General features: G+C 35.5%; 2 protein-coding genes across 6 annotated transcripts in view; both read left to right on the top strand.

Annotated features, from left to right (window-relative positions):
• LOC109103098 (kinase suppressor of Ras 1-like) overlaps window positions 1-9,496 on the top strand; it is a 34,789-nt gene extending 25,293 nt beyond the window's left edge. For 3 of the 4 annotated variants that reach the window (XM_042739737.1, XM_042739740.1, XM_042739739.1), the window contains 16 exons: window positions 852-1,009; window positions 1,318-1,387; window positions 1,491-1,574; window positions 1,659-1,720; window positions 1,809-1,921; window positions 2,795-2,963; window positions 3,242-3,283; window positions 4,029-4,071; window positions 4,785-4,845; window positions 5,277-5,674; window positions 6,269-6,359; window positions 6,565-6,698; window positions 6,800-6,931; window positions 7,138-7,279; window positions 7,375-7,508; window positions 8,424-9,496. In XM_042739737.1, the coding sequence (XP_042595671.1) occupies window positions 852-1,009; window positions 1,318-1,387; window positions 1,491-1,574; window positions 1,659-1,720; window positions 1,809-1,921; window positions 2,795-2,963; window positions 3,242-3,283; window positions 4,029-4,071; window positions 4,785-4,845; window positions 5,277-5,674; window positions 6,269-6,359; window positions 6,565-6,698; window positions 6,800-6,931; window positions 7,138-7,279; window positions 7,375-7,508; window positions 8,424-8,562 (1,972 nt within the window). In that variant the 3' untranslated portion in view covers window positions 8,563-9,496. The remainder of the gene's footprint in view (window positions 1-851; window positions 1,010-1,317; window positions 1,388-1,490; window positions 1,575-1,658; window positions 1,721-1,808; window positions 1,922-2,794; window positions 2,964-3,241; window positions 3,284-4,028; window positions 4,072-4,784; window positions 4,846-5,276; window positions 5,675-6,268; window positions 6,360-6,564; window positions 6,699-6,799; window positions 6,932-7,137; window positions 7,280-7,374; window positions 7,509-8,423) is intronic. The other variant, XM_042739738.1, reaches the window with a different exon arrangement.
• A 2,147-nt stretch (window positions 9,497-11,643) lies between these two features.
• On the top strand, window positions 11,644-18,761 carry LOC109103103 (galectin-9-like). Of its 2 annotated transcripts, none has more exons than XM_042739736.1 (11): window positions 11,644-11,801; window positions 15,079-15,167; window positions 15,449-15,653; window positions 15,797-15,916; window positions 16,176-16,205; window positions 16,356-16,385; window positions 16,478-16,507; window positions 17,030-17,059; window positions 17,565-17,653; window positions 17,764-17,920; window positions 18,008-18,761. In XM_042739736.1, exons 1-11 carry the CDS (start codon window positions 11,766-11,768, stop codon window positions 18,152-18,154), a joined length of 963 nt encoding a protein of 320 aa, XP_042595670.1. In that variant the 5' UTR covers window positions 11,644-11,765; the 3' UTR covers window positions 18,155-18,761. The 2 variants fall into 2 exon arrangements, with proteins under 2 accessions (XP_042595670.1, XP_042595669.1); XM_042739735.1 differs by having other exon boundaries at window positions 11,648-11,801; window positions 15,007-15,167.
• Window positions 18,762-19,183: the final 422 nt, after the last annotated feature.

Genomic DNA, 19,183 nt, shown 5'->3' with positions numbered 1-19,183 from the left:
ATATTCCTTTGAATCCCACTGTTGATACGTGTACCATACTGTGTTGAGCTGCCCAGTGTGTGTTCAGTCTGTGGGAGTGGACTGCTGTGACATCTGAGATCACTGATGGCCCAGTTCCAGGCAGGTTTTAGAGAGCAGTTCAACACTCCCGTCCTTCCGCCCCTTCACGTAGCCCCAGTGTTTCCCGTTAGCACAAGGCCGAGGTCAGACCCCTTCTCAGACTTGCTGGCGTCCGGTGCTTGATCATTCCCGCTCCTCTGAGCCTATAAACGTCCGCAGGATTGGAGCTCCTCCTCATAATATGTATGAGAACTGAAGTCCACCTCAAAAACTCCCTGTCTGTGAAGCCTCACGCCTGCATTTGCACCACATTTTTTAAATATTTGTGGTGGACAAGCTGCAGATGTGTGTTTATTTAAACTACTATAGAAAGATTTCTTGCTGGGAGGTGCAGAGTGAGTCATTATGAGAGCTTTCTGGGAATTATAATTGGCTGCATTGTAATAATTCCAGTGAAAGATTGCAGGGGATAAGTCTTAATGATTTTAGGTTACATTGTAAAATGCTTTTTGTTTGTACACAAGTTCATATTAGATGGTTCTGCAGTGTAAAAATGATTTTTACATTCAAATGTTCCATTCATGTAGTATCTTAGGTCATAAAATCTGAATGCCAAAGTAATTTTTAATGATTCAATTAAATTAATGAATTGTTATTATAATGGTAATGATTAATTGTTCTAATTATTTATTAATTATTTTATAATTTAATTTACAAAAACACCAAAATTCTAATGGAGTAAAGCATATCACACTAATGTTCAATGTTGACTTGTGCCCTTTTGCCTGCAGGAGCGGGAAGAAAAACAAGCCGCTTCTGAACATGCAGGTAAATGGTGGAGGAAACGGCTGGGAAGACTCGCCCTCACGGTCACCACTGTTGTCTGCCCGTTCCCCCTGCATCCTACCAAACACCCTCAGTCACCTGGGAGATCCCGCGGGTGTAAGAAGTAAGTGCTTTTTAGTAAACCTCAAGTTTGTGTACTCCAAAACCTAGTGAGCTCCCTACCTAGATAACATTTTCAGTCATCATACTGTAGGTGCACTTCAGATGAAGAGGCTACAGTTAGACATCTGCATTATGTTTGCTCATGAAATATGTTGATTTGGCTCAAGGCAGCTTTACACATACTGTTCATTCCCGAATGCACTGTAGTGAAAAATTCATCCAGGCAACTCTAAAGCTTAGAGATGCTAACACCAAACTCAATTTTAATCCATTTTGAGTACAATCTGTTTTTCTTTAACATTTATATAGATAATGTTGCATCCCATGGAAGCTCTCCGCTAATCATGAGGAAGGATATTGGTCTGGATGTCACACACAGGTACTGACCATTGAACTTTTGCTTGTTTTCATTCTTAAGTCCATGTTTGTCTTTCAACTTTCAACACAACTGATATTGGCTTTCTTTTTGTGCCTCCTTAAAGGTTTTCCACCAAGTCCTGGTTGTCTCAGACGTGTCAGGTGTGCAAGAAGAACATGATGTTTGGTGTTAAATGCAAACATTGCAAGTAAGCAAACACAGGAATTTTTTAGGAAAACCACATCTGATTTCCGAGTATCTTCCTCCTAATGTTTGCTTTCATCTGTTTTAGGGTGAAGTGCCACAATAAATGTACCAAAGAGGCCCCTAAGTGCAGGATTTCATTTGCACAATGTAAGATTTTTTTTTTTGTACAAGATGTAGTATACTGTATCTTCAGACAGCTTTGCAGATGATCTAAAGTTCTTTTTTTTTTTTTCAGTTCCAAACAATATCAGAAGAACAGAGTCAGTACCGTCAGGTATCAATAACCAGGTGGAGCGACCGGCAGAGTCTCAGCAATATGGAACATTACCGAAGGCAATAAACAAAAAGGCATGTAGCAAACCACACAAACAAGGAAGTTGAAAGTCACACCATACTAAATTAATATTATATATTTATATATGTGTTAGGAACTAACATTATTATTATTATTATTATTACTATTTTAAGTGAATAAATTATAAATTATATGATATAGTATTTTAATTAATTATTTTATTTTTTATAATTTTTTAATTATTTATTTAATTTTGCAAGTCCATTTGGTAATGTTTGTTACAATCCATAAGATTTGAAATGCTGTTTTATAATTTGGCATAACTGTTTATAATATAATTTTTATACCCTATATACTAATTTATTATTATTATTGTTAGTAGTAGTAGTTGTAGTATTAATGATAATAATTTAGGTAAATTATTTTTTTAATTTATTTTGCAATTCCATTTTGTGATGCTGATGATTGCCAATGAAGTATGTAATTATAGTTAAAATATTGTAAGATTTTTATGTTACATAGTAATTATTAATATTTTTAATATTATATAAAGTAAATAAATAATAAATCATATCATATAAATAAAATTATAATTTAAAAATAAATGTTATTTCATTTAATTTTTTTCCACTTTTATTTAGATATGCTTGTGAGTACCCATAGGATTAATTGAAACACTATTTTATATTATGGCATACTTGTTTCAAACATCCATCTATATATTATACTTTTTTTTTAAAATACATTATTTTTATATCTTTATATTTATTTTTACAATTTTATTTTATGATGCTAGTGACTACCTATAAGATTTGTTATTGAAATCCTATTTTATAAAATGTCTTAATTGATTCAAACATCCATGTTTGCACCTCATTTGGTTGTTGTTTGGAAAAAGTTTTTTAAGATATGTGTCCTCCCTTCAGGACCACCCTCCATCACTGAGTCACCTGGACTCCAGTAGTAACCCCTCCTCCACCACCTCCTCCACCCCCTCCTCACCTGCCCCCTTCGGTCAGAGCAACCCCCCAAGCGCTACCCCACCACCCAACCCCTCCCCTAAGGGTCACCTTGACAGTCGGTTTCACTTCCCAGGTTAGTCTTGTTTAGATCAATACACCAGGATCTTATTTGCCATCCGCATGTAAAACCCATTTAAACCTCTGCACTACAGAATGTCACTCTTTTTGAAGCACAGCATTATTAAGCACTCTTTTCTTGTTTCCAATGCTCAGAAATAACCTCTTCAATAAATGCACACTAACCTACTAATATCTGCTTAAGTAACTCTCGCTGACGCATAACAAGCAAGCTGTTTAACCGGGTCTTTCTCTTTTCCTTGTGGACGTTTGTCTATTTGTCCAACTCAATAGCTGCCTGCTACTTTCAGCATAGAAAACAGTTTGTCTTCCCTGGTGAGTTAACAATCCATCACACCACAAAACTCTGTTATTTACTCTTCAGGTGTGGTGTCTGAGTTCCTAGTTGAGTTATCACTGACGTTTCGAGACAACTCAACTCTGTTTCCCAATCCTGAGAGCTTCAGCTGTAGTGAACTCTAATTGAGATAAAATTGCTAGAAGTGCTTATACTGTGGTGTGTTGCCTTCTAGTGGTTATCTATGGGAATTGCTTTTTTTTTTTTTTTTTTTGCAGTATATGTGCTTTTAATTCTCTGTCTCTTGTGCTGTTTATAGAGAACCTAAAAGATATGTTCAGTTGTTTAGTTGTATTATATTAAAGGTGCACCAAGTTATTAGCATACATCACTATTAATATTTCTAAAATCTCTAAACATTGGCATATACACTATGTTCAGAAATCTGATTAATATATATATATATATATATATATATATATATATATATATATATATATATATATATATATAATATATATATATATATATTAATTTTTTTTTTTCCCCAAAAACATTTATAAATTAAGTTACCAAAAATTCTATATTATATATAAATGGTGTTTTTTGGACTTTCTATTCATCATGGAATCCTAAAAAAAACCCTAAAATTTCAGGAAGCTTTGAATGGCAATTACTTTCAACTTCAAAACTTTAAGTGGAGTAGAAACACTTGGCGCACCTTTACATGGAAACTGAAAGTTTAATGTCACGTATGACTCAAGAATCTCTTTTTTCTCACAGACATATCCAGTTCCACATATTCAGATGGAGGTTGCAACACCGGGTAAAAACTTTTTCTTTCGATTACTGTTACTGCAGTATTTCTAGATATGTTTTGACCCCAGACAACTGAAATGCAAGATACATTGATTTTGGTTCCTCATGGTACATTATAAATACTCTGCATGTTTCTTAACTGTAGTTGAACAGCACACATTTTTGGTTATTGCCTTATCTTGAATGAATCAGTTGACTTCTTGAGAAAATTTTCTGCAAGTTCAAACTCATGTAAGATGATGTACAAGTCTGGGGGCGGGGCCAGTGCGTTAACTGCGTTAAAATATTTTAATAGTGTTATTTTTTCATAACTAAATAATTAAGTTAAGGAAATAAACTGACAGCCCTAATATATATATATATATACATATATATATATATATATATATATATATATATATTACACTAAAATAACACTACCTAAATATCATTTATTTCAAACGTGGACTGTCAAGTTGTTTCTCATGAGGTTTTTTGTGAATGACAAGACATTTGATATCAAACCATGATATGGTATTTCTTTTATTTGGGATCCATATTAAAAATCACATGGCTTCAGAATAGCATAATGGTGAGTAAATGACAGAATTTTGCTTTTTGGGTGAACTATCCTTAGGTAAATGGTCTAGATCATACTGTATATCATAAATTGTTATAATAACTATTTAAAAGTGATTAGTAAATGACCACTAAGTTTAGTATGTCCTCTCTTCCATGCAGAGAAACCGATCAGTTGGATGGTAATGTCAGCCAGTCTTCAACAGGCCAAAGGGAAGCTGTGGTGAGTGCTGCAAGAAACATGTCCACACACAGAGCAACTAGGAACTGAAAGTATTTGGTGGCAACATTTCCGTAGTGGTCACATGATTTTGTGTGGTCATTGATGTAAGGTAGTGACCCTGACCACTAAACGACAATTCTGAAACTTCTAAGTAAAACTAATTTAGGATTATGTGAATATGAAACATATAGTATATATTATAAAATATTGGTAAATATCATAATGATATTTCCTTCCATTTTAAATTCTTATTATCCAATGAAAGGATACATTTGTGTGAATTTTTTAAATAAAAGACCAAAAGGATTAACAATGCAGATGAATTTTCACAGCCTTTTTTGATCATATTTACCAAGGGGGCAATATTTTTGGCCTTGAGTGTACATTTAGCCCTAGAATTGACTAAATTGGTTATTATTCTTCTCATTCAGGATGAGGAGCAGCAAGGGAACGACGGTCAGGATCAGGAAGGTTCGGACGATGAAAGTGAAGGAGATGAAGTGGATGACCTGCCCAACTGCAGGGGCTACTGGAAGGACCACATAAGCCGTAAGGCCAGCCAGACCAGCGTTTACCTGCAGGAGTGGGATGTTCCTTTTGAGCAGCTGGAGCTCGGAGAGCTGATCGGTAAAGGCCGCTGGGGGAAGGTGTGCAGGGGCCGCTGGCATGGAGAGGTGGCTGTTCGCTTGTTAGAGATTGATGGTAACAACCAGGAGCACCTAAAGCTGTTCAAGAAGGAGGTGATGAACTACCGGCAAACGCGACACGAGAACGTGGTGCTGTTTATGGGGGCCTGCATGAACCCGCCTCATCTGGCCATTATCACCAGGTACACCTCTCTCAGCTCTCTCAATGTTGTGTCATTCATGTAAAGAAATTAATATTTTTATTCAGCAAGATTGGTAGCATTTAATTCATAAAAGTGACAGTGAAGACATTTAGAAAAGATTTCTGTTTGAAATCAATGCTGTTCTTTCTATTCACCATCCTGAATAAAATGTATCATTGTTTCCACAAAAATATTAAGCAGCACAGCTGTTAATAATCATAAATGCTTCTTGAGCACCAAATAAGCATTTAAGAATGATTTCTGAAGGATCATGTAACACTGAAGAGTGGAGAATTTGACTGCTAAAAATTCAGCTTTCTCATTACGGAAATGAATTGCATTATAAAGTTTATTACAACAGAAAAGTTATTTGAAAGTGTAGTATTTCACAATATTATTGTTTTTACTGTAGTTTTAATCAAATAAATGCATCCTTGGTGAGCATTAGATATATTTAGACATTAGAGACATTAAAAAACTTGCTCTGAACCTTTGAATGGTAGTGTGTGTGTTTTGAATGTGTAGTATGTTATAATATATAGGAGCATTTGTGTTTTGATTGTAATGTGTTTATGTATTATGGTCCTGATGCAGCTTTTGTAAAGGACGGACGCTCTACTCGGTTGTCAGGGATTCTAAACTTGACATCAACAAGATAAGACAAATCGCTCAGGAAATTGTAAAGGTATGAAGCATCACATATAATACATGTTCTTGGCTTTATTTTGAGTGATTTATCAGTGCATGTTATTATCCAAAAAATGTCTTTGTAGTGTTTCATCAAAATGTAATACAGCTAAAAAAAATCTGACCATTATATCATAAATTTTGCTTCTTTAACTCAAATCACATTAATAATGGTTTTGTTTTGTGTCTTTTATCTTTTGCAGGGAATGGGTTACCTCCATGCAAAGGGAATAGTGCACAAAGATTTAAAGTCTAAGAATGTTTTTTACGATTCAAACAAAGTGGTCATCACCGATTTCGGTCTGTTTGGGATGTCTGGAGTTGTCCAGGAGGACAGGTAGGGTGTATGTCATTTACCCCAGTGGTAGAAAACTAAAATAGCCTTGTTATACAGTATGCTTTGTTAAGAACTTCATTATCATATGCGTTTGTTTGTAGGCGGGAAAATGAACTGAAGCTTCCACGAGGTTGGATCTATTACCTGGCTCCAGAGGTTGTGCAAAAGATGGGACCAGGAAACCAAGAAGACTGTTTGCCCTTTTCAAAAGCTGCTGATGTTTATGCATTTGGGTAAAAAACCAAATCTCTTTTCCCACATCTGCATCACATATACAGGGCCTCTTATGCAAACATTTGGTTTCGGTAGTAATGTTTCATTTCTGCTTAAAAATAATCGGATTGGTGCTTCATTGTAAAGGCTTTATCAAAATCAAATTATAATATTTTGCAAACCAACACTGAAGTTGATCAGTTGACTCTAAATGTTTCTGTCTCAGCACTATCTGGTATGAACTCCAGGCTAAAGAATGGCCTATCGTTAACCAACCGACTGAAGTTTTGATCTATCAGCTGGGAAGTGGAGAAGGCATCAGAACGTTACTGACCCAGAAGGGTACAAGCTTGGGCAAGGAGGTTACGGTAAGTCCAGCCCTGGAATATATATATATATATATTTAAAAATAATTACATATACACAATATAATATTAACATGGTCACTGTATTCGCACTGCAGGAGATCTTGTCAGCCTGCTGGTCCTTTAAGGTTGAGGACAGACCCACATTCACTCAGCTGTCAGACTTACTAGAGAAGCTGCCGAAGCTCAATCGCAGACTCTCACATCCCGGGCACTTCTGGAAGTCTGAGGAGTATGTATCCTAGTCTGGAACGCTAGCATGCAGTAGATCCCCCTTTTTTTGGGGTGTAGTTTAGGGAGCATGAAAACTAACTGATCGTTTGGAGCCGACCTGTGCATTGTTTTTGTCTCTATTCTGAGCCTACTTAATTTTACACCATTGGATTTTTAGTTTATTGTGAGTCAGAAGGATGCTGTGCATGGAATCAACCATTATATATTTGGTCAAACCTGATATCATATGGTGCGGAAAATATCAATAAGTGACAGTGTATGTTTGTGCGCATTTTTCTGCTACCAAAGTTTTTGCCCGTTATATGAATGAATGGTCTGGTTTGCAGATGTGTGAAGATTTGTGTGACTTATCGTTTATTATTTACTATATAGAAGCAGATAATAGGATTGGATCAGGGGGAAGGTGCTTATTGATTTAACCTGTTACACTTTGAATATGTTTATATGCCCAGATATCTGGCCTGTGGTCAGTAATTCACCTTGTACATTTAAAAACGATGGTTAGACTGTGGTTAAAAGAGTGTAATCTGAATTTATAAAAATTTAAATAATATCAGTGACAATAATGATATAATATATTATTATATAATGTAATACATTATATAATATAAAATGATTTATTATTATTATTATTTATCAGTACAAGCAGTTGAAATCCCTGAATCCCTTTTGTATTTTTCTTTTTAATATTTTTGTGTGTTGTCTCTGCTGTTTTTCTTGTGGGTTTCTCTCCGCACTGGGAATGGGCCAAACTTGTGATCCCCTCTCTGTCATCTGCCGTTCCTGTCTCCATCTTGATGTCTCAACCTTTCTTCTTACCACCGACTTCTTCCAAATCATCATATTTCCATGTCACTTTATATTCTCCTCTGTATTTTCCTTCCTTCTGTTCTCTGATTGGCTGAATGTTCAGTGCATGGCATCACCACTGTCTGCGTGAGCACTGCAGTCCAGGCCTCCGCTCTCGTTGTCCCTATGTCTACAAATACGACAGTTTGTCCACAGCTGCTGTTAACATTAGCATGGCTACTGCATTTAAAGAAAACAACTGAGTAATTTTTAGAATGTTCACTTTTGTGATGCTTTTCTTATAGTAGCCCCATCTTTGGCAACTTTTGAACTGTTGCCTGTTCTAACACTGAGCAAAGCCATTTCAGCTGAACTTTGTAAATGGAAAATATGCTGATAGGCTTTCAGCAGATTTATTGAGTTAGCAGATATTGCCACGTTTTGCTGTTTCAAATTCCTCGTGTGCCGTCAGATGAATGGAATGTGATTTCCATGCTCTTTTGAGGATAGACCTTCAGCTTTTACAGTCTACAAAATTTCCTGTACCCTAAAAAAAAAGTGACTTCCATATTCCATGTATTTGCTCAATATTAAGATTTACATGAATAATCATTTACCGGATGCTAATCTGACCTACTGAGCCCTTCCAGGATGGATAAAGAGCCTCAAAAATAAGGATCCTGATGAGGTATTTTTAATATCATAAAGAATGAAAAATATTTTGACCCCGCAGGATGATGTTCAGGAACTTTTAATATCTTATACCTCTTGTTTTAATTTGTGCGTGTGTGTGAGAGAAAGTGTGTGAGAGTGTGCATGCAGAGTTTTGAGTGGTTTATTTGTGGTGTTATGAACAATGAGAGGATGGTGAAGATGGCAGTGACTGTTCCCATGACAACTTAAAGGAATTTGAAAAGAGAACTATTGTTTTATTTATTGTACAGCTAAGATTTCTTATTTTATTTGTACAAAATGTTATATGTTTCCATTGAAATTTTTTGAAAAGGTACTTTACGCCTGTTGTACAGCTCTTTATATACAAAGCGTGTCGAACACAAATTGTACATTTCTAGAATGAGATTGTGGTTTTAATGTTATGTAATTATGAATTCATATTTTTGTAAAGCTTATAGCCACTTGTCTGTAAACAAAGTGTAATTTTATCCTCGCAGGAATAAACAAATAAAACATTTGAAATATTTTTTTTTTTCCATTTCATGAAAGAGAGCGAGATTATAGTACATTATAGTCTGGTTTCACAGCCAGGGCTAAGCTTAAAACAGGACTAGGCCTTAGTTAAATTAAGATATTGAAGCGGCTTTTTTAAAAAAAAATGTTACATCTGTGTATCTTGAGACAGAACAATGGCACTGACATATTTTATGATATGTCAGAGCAAGATATCATTAGTTGAGACAGCTCAAACATGCATTTTACTCTGGGACTAGATTTAAGCCTTGTCTGTGAAACCAGGGGTAGGTCTATATAATCTAGGCTACTTCTAATCTTATCTAGAGTTTTACATATTATGTATATATACAATCTGTAAGATGTTTTTCTTATTTGAAATCAGAAATTGCATTTTGTCTTTAATTTAGTATAAGCTACTTTTTTATTTAGTACTAGCCTATTTAGTACTTTAGTAATTTGACAGATATTTTTTCCGCAAATTCACCCTGTTCAAAAACAAACATACTCTTAGTTGTTAATGTTGTGTAGTTTAACATGCTTCCAGGAGTTTTATGTATCAGAAAAAAATGTTAAAGAAAATCCTTAGTCTGTGTACTAAGGCTATAGTATTTGTAGTAGCCTATTATTTACATCTGTCTACGGTTATTAAATTCCAAAACTGTTTTCTGTACAAGAAAAATTCCACACATTGACTGCTCCTTTACTGTACAGCATTAAACATTTTCTCTGACACCGCATTATTTTATGGCTCTGGGTTGTACAAAAATGTTACAAAACAGCTGGGCTGCGTTCAGCCCCGACAAAAAGTTGCAAAACGTTTTTTAAACGGAAACGGTGGCGTGTTGAACACCCTGTTGTGATGACGCAAGCGTTGCAACTATGGCAGCTGAGAAGGCCATTCTCTGTGTTCTTTTTGAAGAATTTTCGGAGCCTGATGATATTGATATAAATACTTGTTTAATACTGCAAAGTACCCTCGATGTTACAGTCACTGCCCTTGCCGTCCAGAATGAAAGCACACATCTTACCAAATTCTGACTGAAAACACATCTATTTTATCTCCTGGTAGCTAATCAATTCTAATTTAAATTATTTTATTTCTAGTTCTTAATTTTTAAATACCTTTATTAATTATCATTCTCATTTTTTGTAAAGCACTTCATTACCACTGTGTATGAAATTTGGTATATAAATAAACTTGCCTTGCAATGAAGTTAAAAATATAAACAACTACATCATCATGGTGATATGCTATTTTTACTGTCTTCAATTGTTGCATATACCGAGCTGCAGCGGACACATTTGTAAACTACTTTACTAGGACCCATTGTGCGAGGTGTCTCTTTAATACCGCGTGGTTTATATACATGCTGCCGCTGATTGGGCCGACATTTCTGACACACCCACCAAACAAGAGAAAACGCATCTCAAACCCGTTGCACACCGTTTCCAGGAAACGTGTCGTTCAACCCGGAAAACGTAGCAAAACGTTGCGCACCGGTGTGAGCTTGAACGTGCCCCTGGTAATCTGGTTTGGCAGAACGTTTCCTGAAAGTCTGCCATAAAATTACTTTTCCTGGAAAATAGTAGGCTACAAAGAGTTAAGACGATCTACGTGATTTTCCTAGGCGGTTTGGGTAAATTCAAAATTACAAGATATTTAGTTTGGGCATGCAACGCAAGTCATTTTAGAATCATGTTATAGTTGACATCTTGACATGCCATGTTTTAACATATTTAGTATGAATAAGAGGATGATTATCCGTGAAAAATGATATTAGTCCCTCTGTCCCCTACAGCAGACTGTATTTTGCACTTCTCATGGGAGAACGCTTCTGGAGTGTCGATTATTCGGGAAATAGCCTACAAATATTCCTAAAATAGCCTAAATATTTATCACTTAGTGAGACGTAACCTTCTGTTTTAACTCTCTCCCCCAAAATGACCATCCTCTGTCTATTTTATGTAGCTAACGTATTGCTATTATATTACAGGCTATATAACATTCCTCCTCACAGAGCAGTTTGGGATTGATCAGTGAATAAACGTTCACATTGATCAACATTAGAAAAAGCAAAACGTAGAAGCCCATGTACAGCCAATGAGCATTGGCCAAGTTCCAAGCCTTCTGGAGAACTCGATCTTGACTTGTGTTTCAATCGAAAAGCGGACATCTGTAGTAGGTGGTTCTTAAATCTTTCCTGTTTGAAACTGCTCGCTTTCCTTTTGTTCTCTCTTACACACTTAAAGCTGCAGGAAAGTAAGAACTGATAGAATGGCTTTTTATCAGCAACAACCGTTTTACAACCCGGTAAGTGACTGATCATTTATTTATTTATTTATTATTATTATTATTATTATTATTATTATTATTATTATTATTATTATTTGCGAAAATGATCATATGGCGTCATAATAAGCTATGAGCTTCACAATTCAATTTTCAGATATAGTGCAAATGCAAAAATGAAACCAAACATTCATTTTTTTCTTCTTTTTTTCAGTCATTTCATAAATTAATTGCCATTTTCTCTCCTTTTTTTCAGTTCATTAAATTGTGACTTAAGAAATTAGGCTATAATATGTTTTTCAGCAGGCTACAACATTATCACGAATTACGAACTCGGCGGCAGCTGATGCCGCTGCCACTTCCCGCTAGTCTGTGGCAGTCAGCCGAGCATAGCGAATTACTGGAGGCTGTAATGTTTTTCAAATGTAGCTTTCACAGTTCTAACATTGCCCTGAGATATATGTAGACTGATTTTCGTGACTGGTGTTTATGAATAAAGCTTTATCCTATGTTAATAATGTTTATTGACTTTGGTTCCTTGGGAGGGACATCGCTTAATGCGTAATTAAACACTCGCCTGCTTGTCTATACATTATATGCTTTATTAATAGTGTGTTTACTGAATTTGGTCCTTTAAAAACACTGTGTTAATGCATTAAGCCACGTTATGCGTTTTAGAATGTCCCCCGATGGTTATGGTAGACAGAAATCGCTTCACGGGAAACTTGCGCGTTGCGTTCAAACTCTGGGCTCTTCTGCTAATAAGATGTAATAAGATGTATTCTTTGCTCTTTTAATTACTGTCTTAATGCATTAAGCCATAAACCATAGCATTTTCTAATAATGGTTTTCAAAGGGAGGAAAACGCTTAACTTTGCGTGTCGCGTTCATATTCCGGTCACATGCTTCCCAGTAGGCAAAATTAATGAGGTGTAGTATACCGAATTTAGCCGCACTTTTACACCGTCTTCTTCCATTACGACTATGGGAGGACAACAGTTTAGCGTGCAGCATTCATATTCTCTTCTGCTTTAATAGGCTACATTTTATTAATAAATATACAGAGTTTGTGCTTTTAATGTATACCACCGTCTTGTCTTCGTTCATTGAGCCACGTATTTTCTTTAGGTTTTCAGTGGGGCACAAAACACTTAACGTGCAATTTAGCGCAATTTGCTTTCATGTCCTGGGCTATTCTGCTTGTCTGTAAATAGTAGCCTATTTGTTTATTAGTAAGGTGTGTCCTCCAGTGTCACTGTTTTAGTAGGATACATTAAGCCATGTTAAAGGGATACTCCATCCCAAAATGAACATTTTGTCATTAATCACTTTCTCACATGTCGTTCCAAACCCGTAAAAGCTCAGTTTGTCTTCGGAACACAATTTAAGATATTTTGGATGAAAACCTGGAGGCTTGAGACTGTCCCATAGACTGCCAAATAAATAACAGTCTCGAGGTTCAGAAAAGGTATGAAAGTTGTCATCAGAATACTCCATCTGCCATCAGACCTACAATCTGGGTTATATGAAGTGACGGGAACACTTTTTGTAAGCGAAGAAAACAAAAATAATGACTTTATTCAGTAATTCCTTTGTCAACAGTCTCCTATAGTCTATGGGACAGTCTCAAGCCTCCAGGTTTTCATCCAAAATATCTTAAAAGGGTGCTATTATGCTTTTTCACTTTTTCAACTTTAGTTAGTCTGTAATGTTGCTGTTTGAGCATAAAAAAGATCTGCAAAATTACTATGCTCAAAGTCCAATTCAAAAGGAGAAATCACTTTTCAAAAACTACAACGAATGACTCGTTTGGACTACAATGCATCTTTTCCAGGATTTGTGATATCACAACGATATTACCAGATATTACGAGTGTTATTATGAGCTTAGAGTGGTTACAATCATCCGGGTTTAAATCGTGCTCAAATTAATTTGATTTTGACGCAATATTTACACTGAAGCTCACAGCAGGCAGCTATGGTAAGGGGCATGACATTTCCCGACCAGGCGCCGAGTGCTGTCAATCACAAAACACACTGGCCCAGCTAACCAATCACAGCACAGACTGGCGCAGTTTACCAATCACAGCGCATTTCGTATTTCTGAAGGCGGGCCTTCATTTGATACAGGAACTATTCCAGCCATTCATGCCAGACTGGGGAGAGATGTGTTGTAATAATGTAAAATACGTGGAAAATATATGTTTTTCGAACAACCTAGTATAACAAAATGTTCTAGTACACCCCCAAAACAAAATCAAGACCTTGTAAAAGAGCATAATAGGACCCCTTTAAATTGTGTTCTGAAGACGAATGGAGCTTTTACATGTTTGGAATGACATGGGGGTAAGTGATTAATGACAAATTTTTCATTTTGGGGTGGAGTATCCCTTTAAGTGTTTGTGAAACAGTCTGCGGCACACCCTCATGCTAATGGTACAGCCCACAGCACAAATTGTAAGATAAAAAAAAAATAAAAATGGAAAAATTGTTTAGATTTTTTTCATTCAAATTATCATTTCTGAAGTCACAATTTAGCAAAAGTAAAATTGAAAAAAGGAAAGAAAATGGCGATTGTTTTTGTCATTTTATTCATTTTTGCATTTACTCCATGTGGTCTGAAATTTGAATTGTGAAGCGTTACACGGACCATATGGCTTATCAGTATATCTCCTTTATTTGTTATTTTCTTTGTCTTACTTCCTCTTTTCTGCGTTAGCTACTTCACTATTTAAAGTTAAAACTCCTTTAAAAAGTTCCCTAGCCTAGGATGGTGTCTTTTTTTAATTTTTTCCTCTCCTTGCTTTCTCTTTTTTTTTTTTTTTTTAGCCTAAATGAACATTTTCACCGTTCAGTAAAAAGGTTCAGTTCATTAGTGTCACATGTTGTCACATGGTGTGGCACGTAAATTTTCACATTGGGATTATGCCTTTAGTAGTCTATGAAACGCTAAAATATTTATAAAACTACAAACGTCAAAAAAATACAAAATAAATAAATATTACAAAATGTGACACCATGCCCCGAGGTGATATTGAAGTTTAAGTTTGGAGGACTTCACATAGGCTATTCTAATCTAATGACTAGGAGTTTGAAACCACACACATGTGTGTGCCCTTCTCAGCTGGCTTGTGAAAACTAACTCTGCTCTCCAAAAGACATCCATGCCCTAATTTTGTATATTAAACAAGCCATTTTAATAATTTACCTCAATTTTTGGGTATTAGCTTCTCAGGGCAGATACAGACTGCACGCTAGGTGAGTACTTATGTGTCATATTACTATTCACATCAACACAGAGAATCCCATTCAGTGGCCAAATCCAGGGAGGCCTGCAGGAGGGGAAGAGCATTATCTTAAGCGGACGGGTTTTACCAGGGGCTAACAGGTGAGGAATAGTGTTTAATGATAGTTTTCAAGAACATTATTCTCATTTTCAAAGAGTGTTGAGCAATATGCTGTTTCCCTTTAACCAACGCTGCAAAAGTGCTCTTGATGTTTTTTTTTTAGTAGTACAATTTTAATTTGTAAATAATTATTTACCAATTCAGGTGTCACTTCGTGAGCCTTGCAACTATTTTAGAACATATCAGATCAGAAATGAGATGAGACGATACAATCACACTTTCCTTGTTACCCATTCCTTTCTCATTCCTTTTTGTCCTGCAGATTTCATGTGAACCTTATGTGTGGTTCTCATTCTGGGGCTGATATTGCTCTGCATTTTAACCCACGCTATGAGATCCCTGGGTATGTAGTGCATAACACCTTCCAGAGCAGGGTCTGGGGCTCAGAGGAGCGCAAACAGGAATCTCCCTTTCCCCAAGGCCAAACATTCACCCTCCAGATCCTTGTTGAGCAGGACAAATACAAGGTACAAGGACATTCACTCTCAGATTTGCAGTTTAGAGTAGCCATTGGCATCTTTCTTTTTAATCAGCAGAACGATAAATAGTTAATTATTTGAAAGGCATTTCACCTCTTTTCATTTATGACTTTTATGATGGTTCTCTTTAGATATCTACTAATGGGAGACACTTCATGGACTATAGACACCGTGTTCCATACACTAACGTGAACACCATCTCGGTGGAGGGAATGGTGGAGTTGAACTCTATTGCCTTCCAGAATCCTGCGGTGAGAACTAAAATACATTGTTAGACATTCTCAATACATTCTCAGACTATAACTTCCCTTTTGAGCTAGTTTGGAATGACTTTTGTCTGTGCCAGTGTCTTTTGTAATGAATGTATTAAGTAATCACAAGTGCAGTTCCTCAAATTAAAGCAGTATTCAGTGTGTGTGGTGGCTGAATACTTTTAGGCCAACTGTTTATTTAAATAACATTTTTAAATGTAATATGACATATAAACATTTTTTATTTTATTTTTTGCAGCCTTATTTACCTCCACAACCAGCCTTTCCAGTGAGTACTATCACCATGTACCTGTAAGACAGATGGATATCAATTCATACTGCATCTAACTTTTGAGATAAAACTCAGATACAGCACTTTATAATAGCAAGCATAGCTTTGCAATGTCTTTTGAATGCATTTTGTATATCATCTTTTCAGGGTTATATTGCACCTCAAACAGGATTTCAGGTGAGAGCAAAATCTGTTTGAACAACATTAAGGAGCGCGATTATTATTGCAGTTTTCCTGTCATAAACAACTGCTGTTCCTTTAATCTACAGCCTCAGTATGCTGTTCCTCCAGGATGTGGGGTAAGTGCTTAATACATCATGAAATATGTCATGTGACACCTTTATGGTGATCAAAATTATGATTTAATTGGTGCTCTACAAAGCCCACACAATGCCTGCAACATAATGTACATGAAAGGTTGGAGGAAGAAATTATAAGAAAGACAATATACTTGTTTTTCCTCATTTGGTGTGATAGGGTTAATGTGTCAACTACGGTTCCAGAAAATGATGACATCTACTTCACCTCTGCCAAGTGTCAATGCACACAACTTCCCATTTTAGTCGGTTGACCATGTCAGCATTTAGAAAACCTTTGTTCAGTGTTATCTGTGTTTAACAGTGTTCTTATTTGTGATGTTGTTAATAATGAATCATTTATTTTGTGTCATTCTGATGTGTTGAAAGTGCTCGCTAAGCTGCTGTTGTTTGAGCAAGCGTGACATTTGCAGTCTCCTGTATCTTTCAGTAACAGTTTTGAGATCACATTGTGCTTGTCCTGTATGAGGAAATGATAAAAATAACATGTTTATCTACCCACAGTTCCCAGCATACCCATCTGCACCTAACTATGTAAGAGCAACTCTACACAAGAAATCACATTACCATACACAGCTGAAAGTCATGCATGAAGAGATTCAGATAAATATGAGAATCTGTGCTTTCAGTGTGACACTTCATAAGTTTTTAACCTATTTTTACAGATATAACTAGTATTTTGTGGGTATCTGTCAAGCTTCTTGAAACTTGAAAGTTTTATTTATTTTATTTTGCATGAATATATGTTCATGACTTTTGATGGCCTCTCTAGGACATTCACCTTTCTGTCCGTATCTTTTTGCAATAGTTCTGCAGTTTTTCTCCATTAACTGTTTTCCTAAAATGATTTGAATTCATTTTAGATTCCTTTGCTATAAGCTTATTTAGGTTTCATCAGTAGACCAAGTTGTAGATGTTGTTAATAAAACCAGTGTTATTAATTTGAAACATTTTAATTGCATTATTGAAACATTTGAAGTTTTACATGACTTTAAAGTCACTCGTTTATAAATATCTTTTTATTTTGACTCGCATTTAGACTATCCCGTACAAAACCGTCATCAATGGTGGACTTCACCCTGGCAAAAACATTGTCATCCACGGAGTTATCAATCACAATGCTAACAGGTCAGACATCAGATGACAGACTCACACAGTTATTTTAATTATAGCTAATATTTAAACAAAAATGTAAATCTGTTCATTTTAAGATGTAAGTCTTCTGTTTCCTCCATTAGAATAATATTTAACCTGCGCTACAGAGATGGGATTGCATTGCACTATAATCCTCGTTTCGATGAGAGAGTGGTTGTGCTCAACACCAATCAGATGGAGCAGTGGGGTACAGAGGAACGGTCCGGAAGCTTGCCGTTTCACAAAGGACAACCTTTCCAGGTAGGCACACTTACATCCATGAACATGTATTACTATATTGATGCTTTCATTGTGAGTTAAAAATAATATTACTCATGTGTGTTGCAGGTCAACATCTCCTGCAATCCCTATCATTACAATGTGTTTGTCAACGGCGAACAAGCACACACTTACAAACATCGCTACACAAAGCTGAATGACATTGATATTTTGGAGATTTCCGGAGATCTGCAGCTGACTTTAGTGCAGGCTTAACAGGAATCTGTGATGTTGCATTTTTAAATCACTTTTAAAAGAAAGATAAGGGAAAGCATTGCTAATTGTTGAAAAGTAAAATTGCTTTCAAATACAGAAAAATGGCTCACCGTAAACATGAACAGCACTGTGATTTTTGCTTTTTTGAATTAACATAATACCCTTTTTGGTATTTTGTCTTCCTTATGTAGTATGTTATCATGTATATGGTATTACAGTAAATAGTTGCTTATTTCTATATAGCCATCTTGAAACTCTTATCACTCTTGATGTATGTTTAAACGAATCAATTATAACACAAATGAACAGCATAAAAATGTTCTAATTATACCTTATACTGTATATCTCTCTCCAAAATAACATGAATTATGTTAAGAAAAGCTGGCCCATTTTATTTTTTCAAAATAGTGAAATAAATGGTACTGTTACTGATTACAATGACACATTTTTTTTTTTTTTTTTTTACAGTGTATAAATATCTCTGTCTCTGTTGACATTTAAGTCACGGTGACCGTAGTGATCCATCTGTGGTCTTTTATTACTGTGAACTTTAATATCTATCAACCTGTATTCATGTTTAAAAACAATAAAGTTTTTTTTTTCTTCAGTTTAGTTTTCTTGTCACTTATTATATAGCCTATATATTTATTTAACATCCACAAAAGATTTAAAAATAAAAAAATACAGTAGCATTTTCATTATGTGTAAAAGCAGAGAACTGACGATAGTTTTATGCAAACTTGCACTTGTTTTCATTTATTATTGCTTCAGATTGTTGAAATTATAATTAAGATGACCGTACTTCTCTAATTTGCTAAATGTAATGTTTGTATAATGCTTATAGGCTATGTAGAAGCATCTAAAATCTCTCTGAAATAACTCATAGCATGTGGGTCCTATTTGATTGTTTTATATACATTTTATTTCTTCTATTTTTTTTTTTTTTTTTTATTTTTTTTTTGATCCTTTGAAACTTGAACTGGCTGACTGATTTTCGCTGAAAACTTGCAGGCGGTAGCTTTTAAAATA

Source organism: Cyprinus carpio, chromosome B15, assembly GCF_018340385.1.
Source record: "Cyprinus carpio isolate SPL01 chromosome B15, ASM1834038v1, whole genome shotgun sequence".
NCBI lineage: Eukaryota > Metazoa > Chordata > Actinopteri > Cypriniformes > Cyprinidae > Cyprinus > Cyprinus carpio.
Note: the sequence above shows the minus strand (reverse complement) of the source record. Positions and strands in the feature narration are given on the sequence as shown.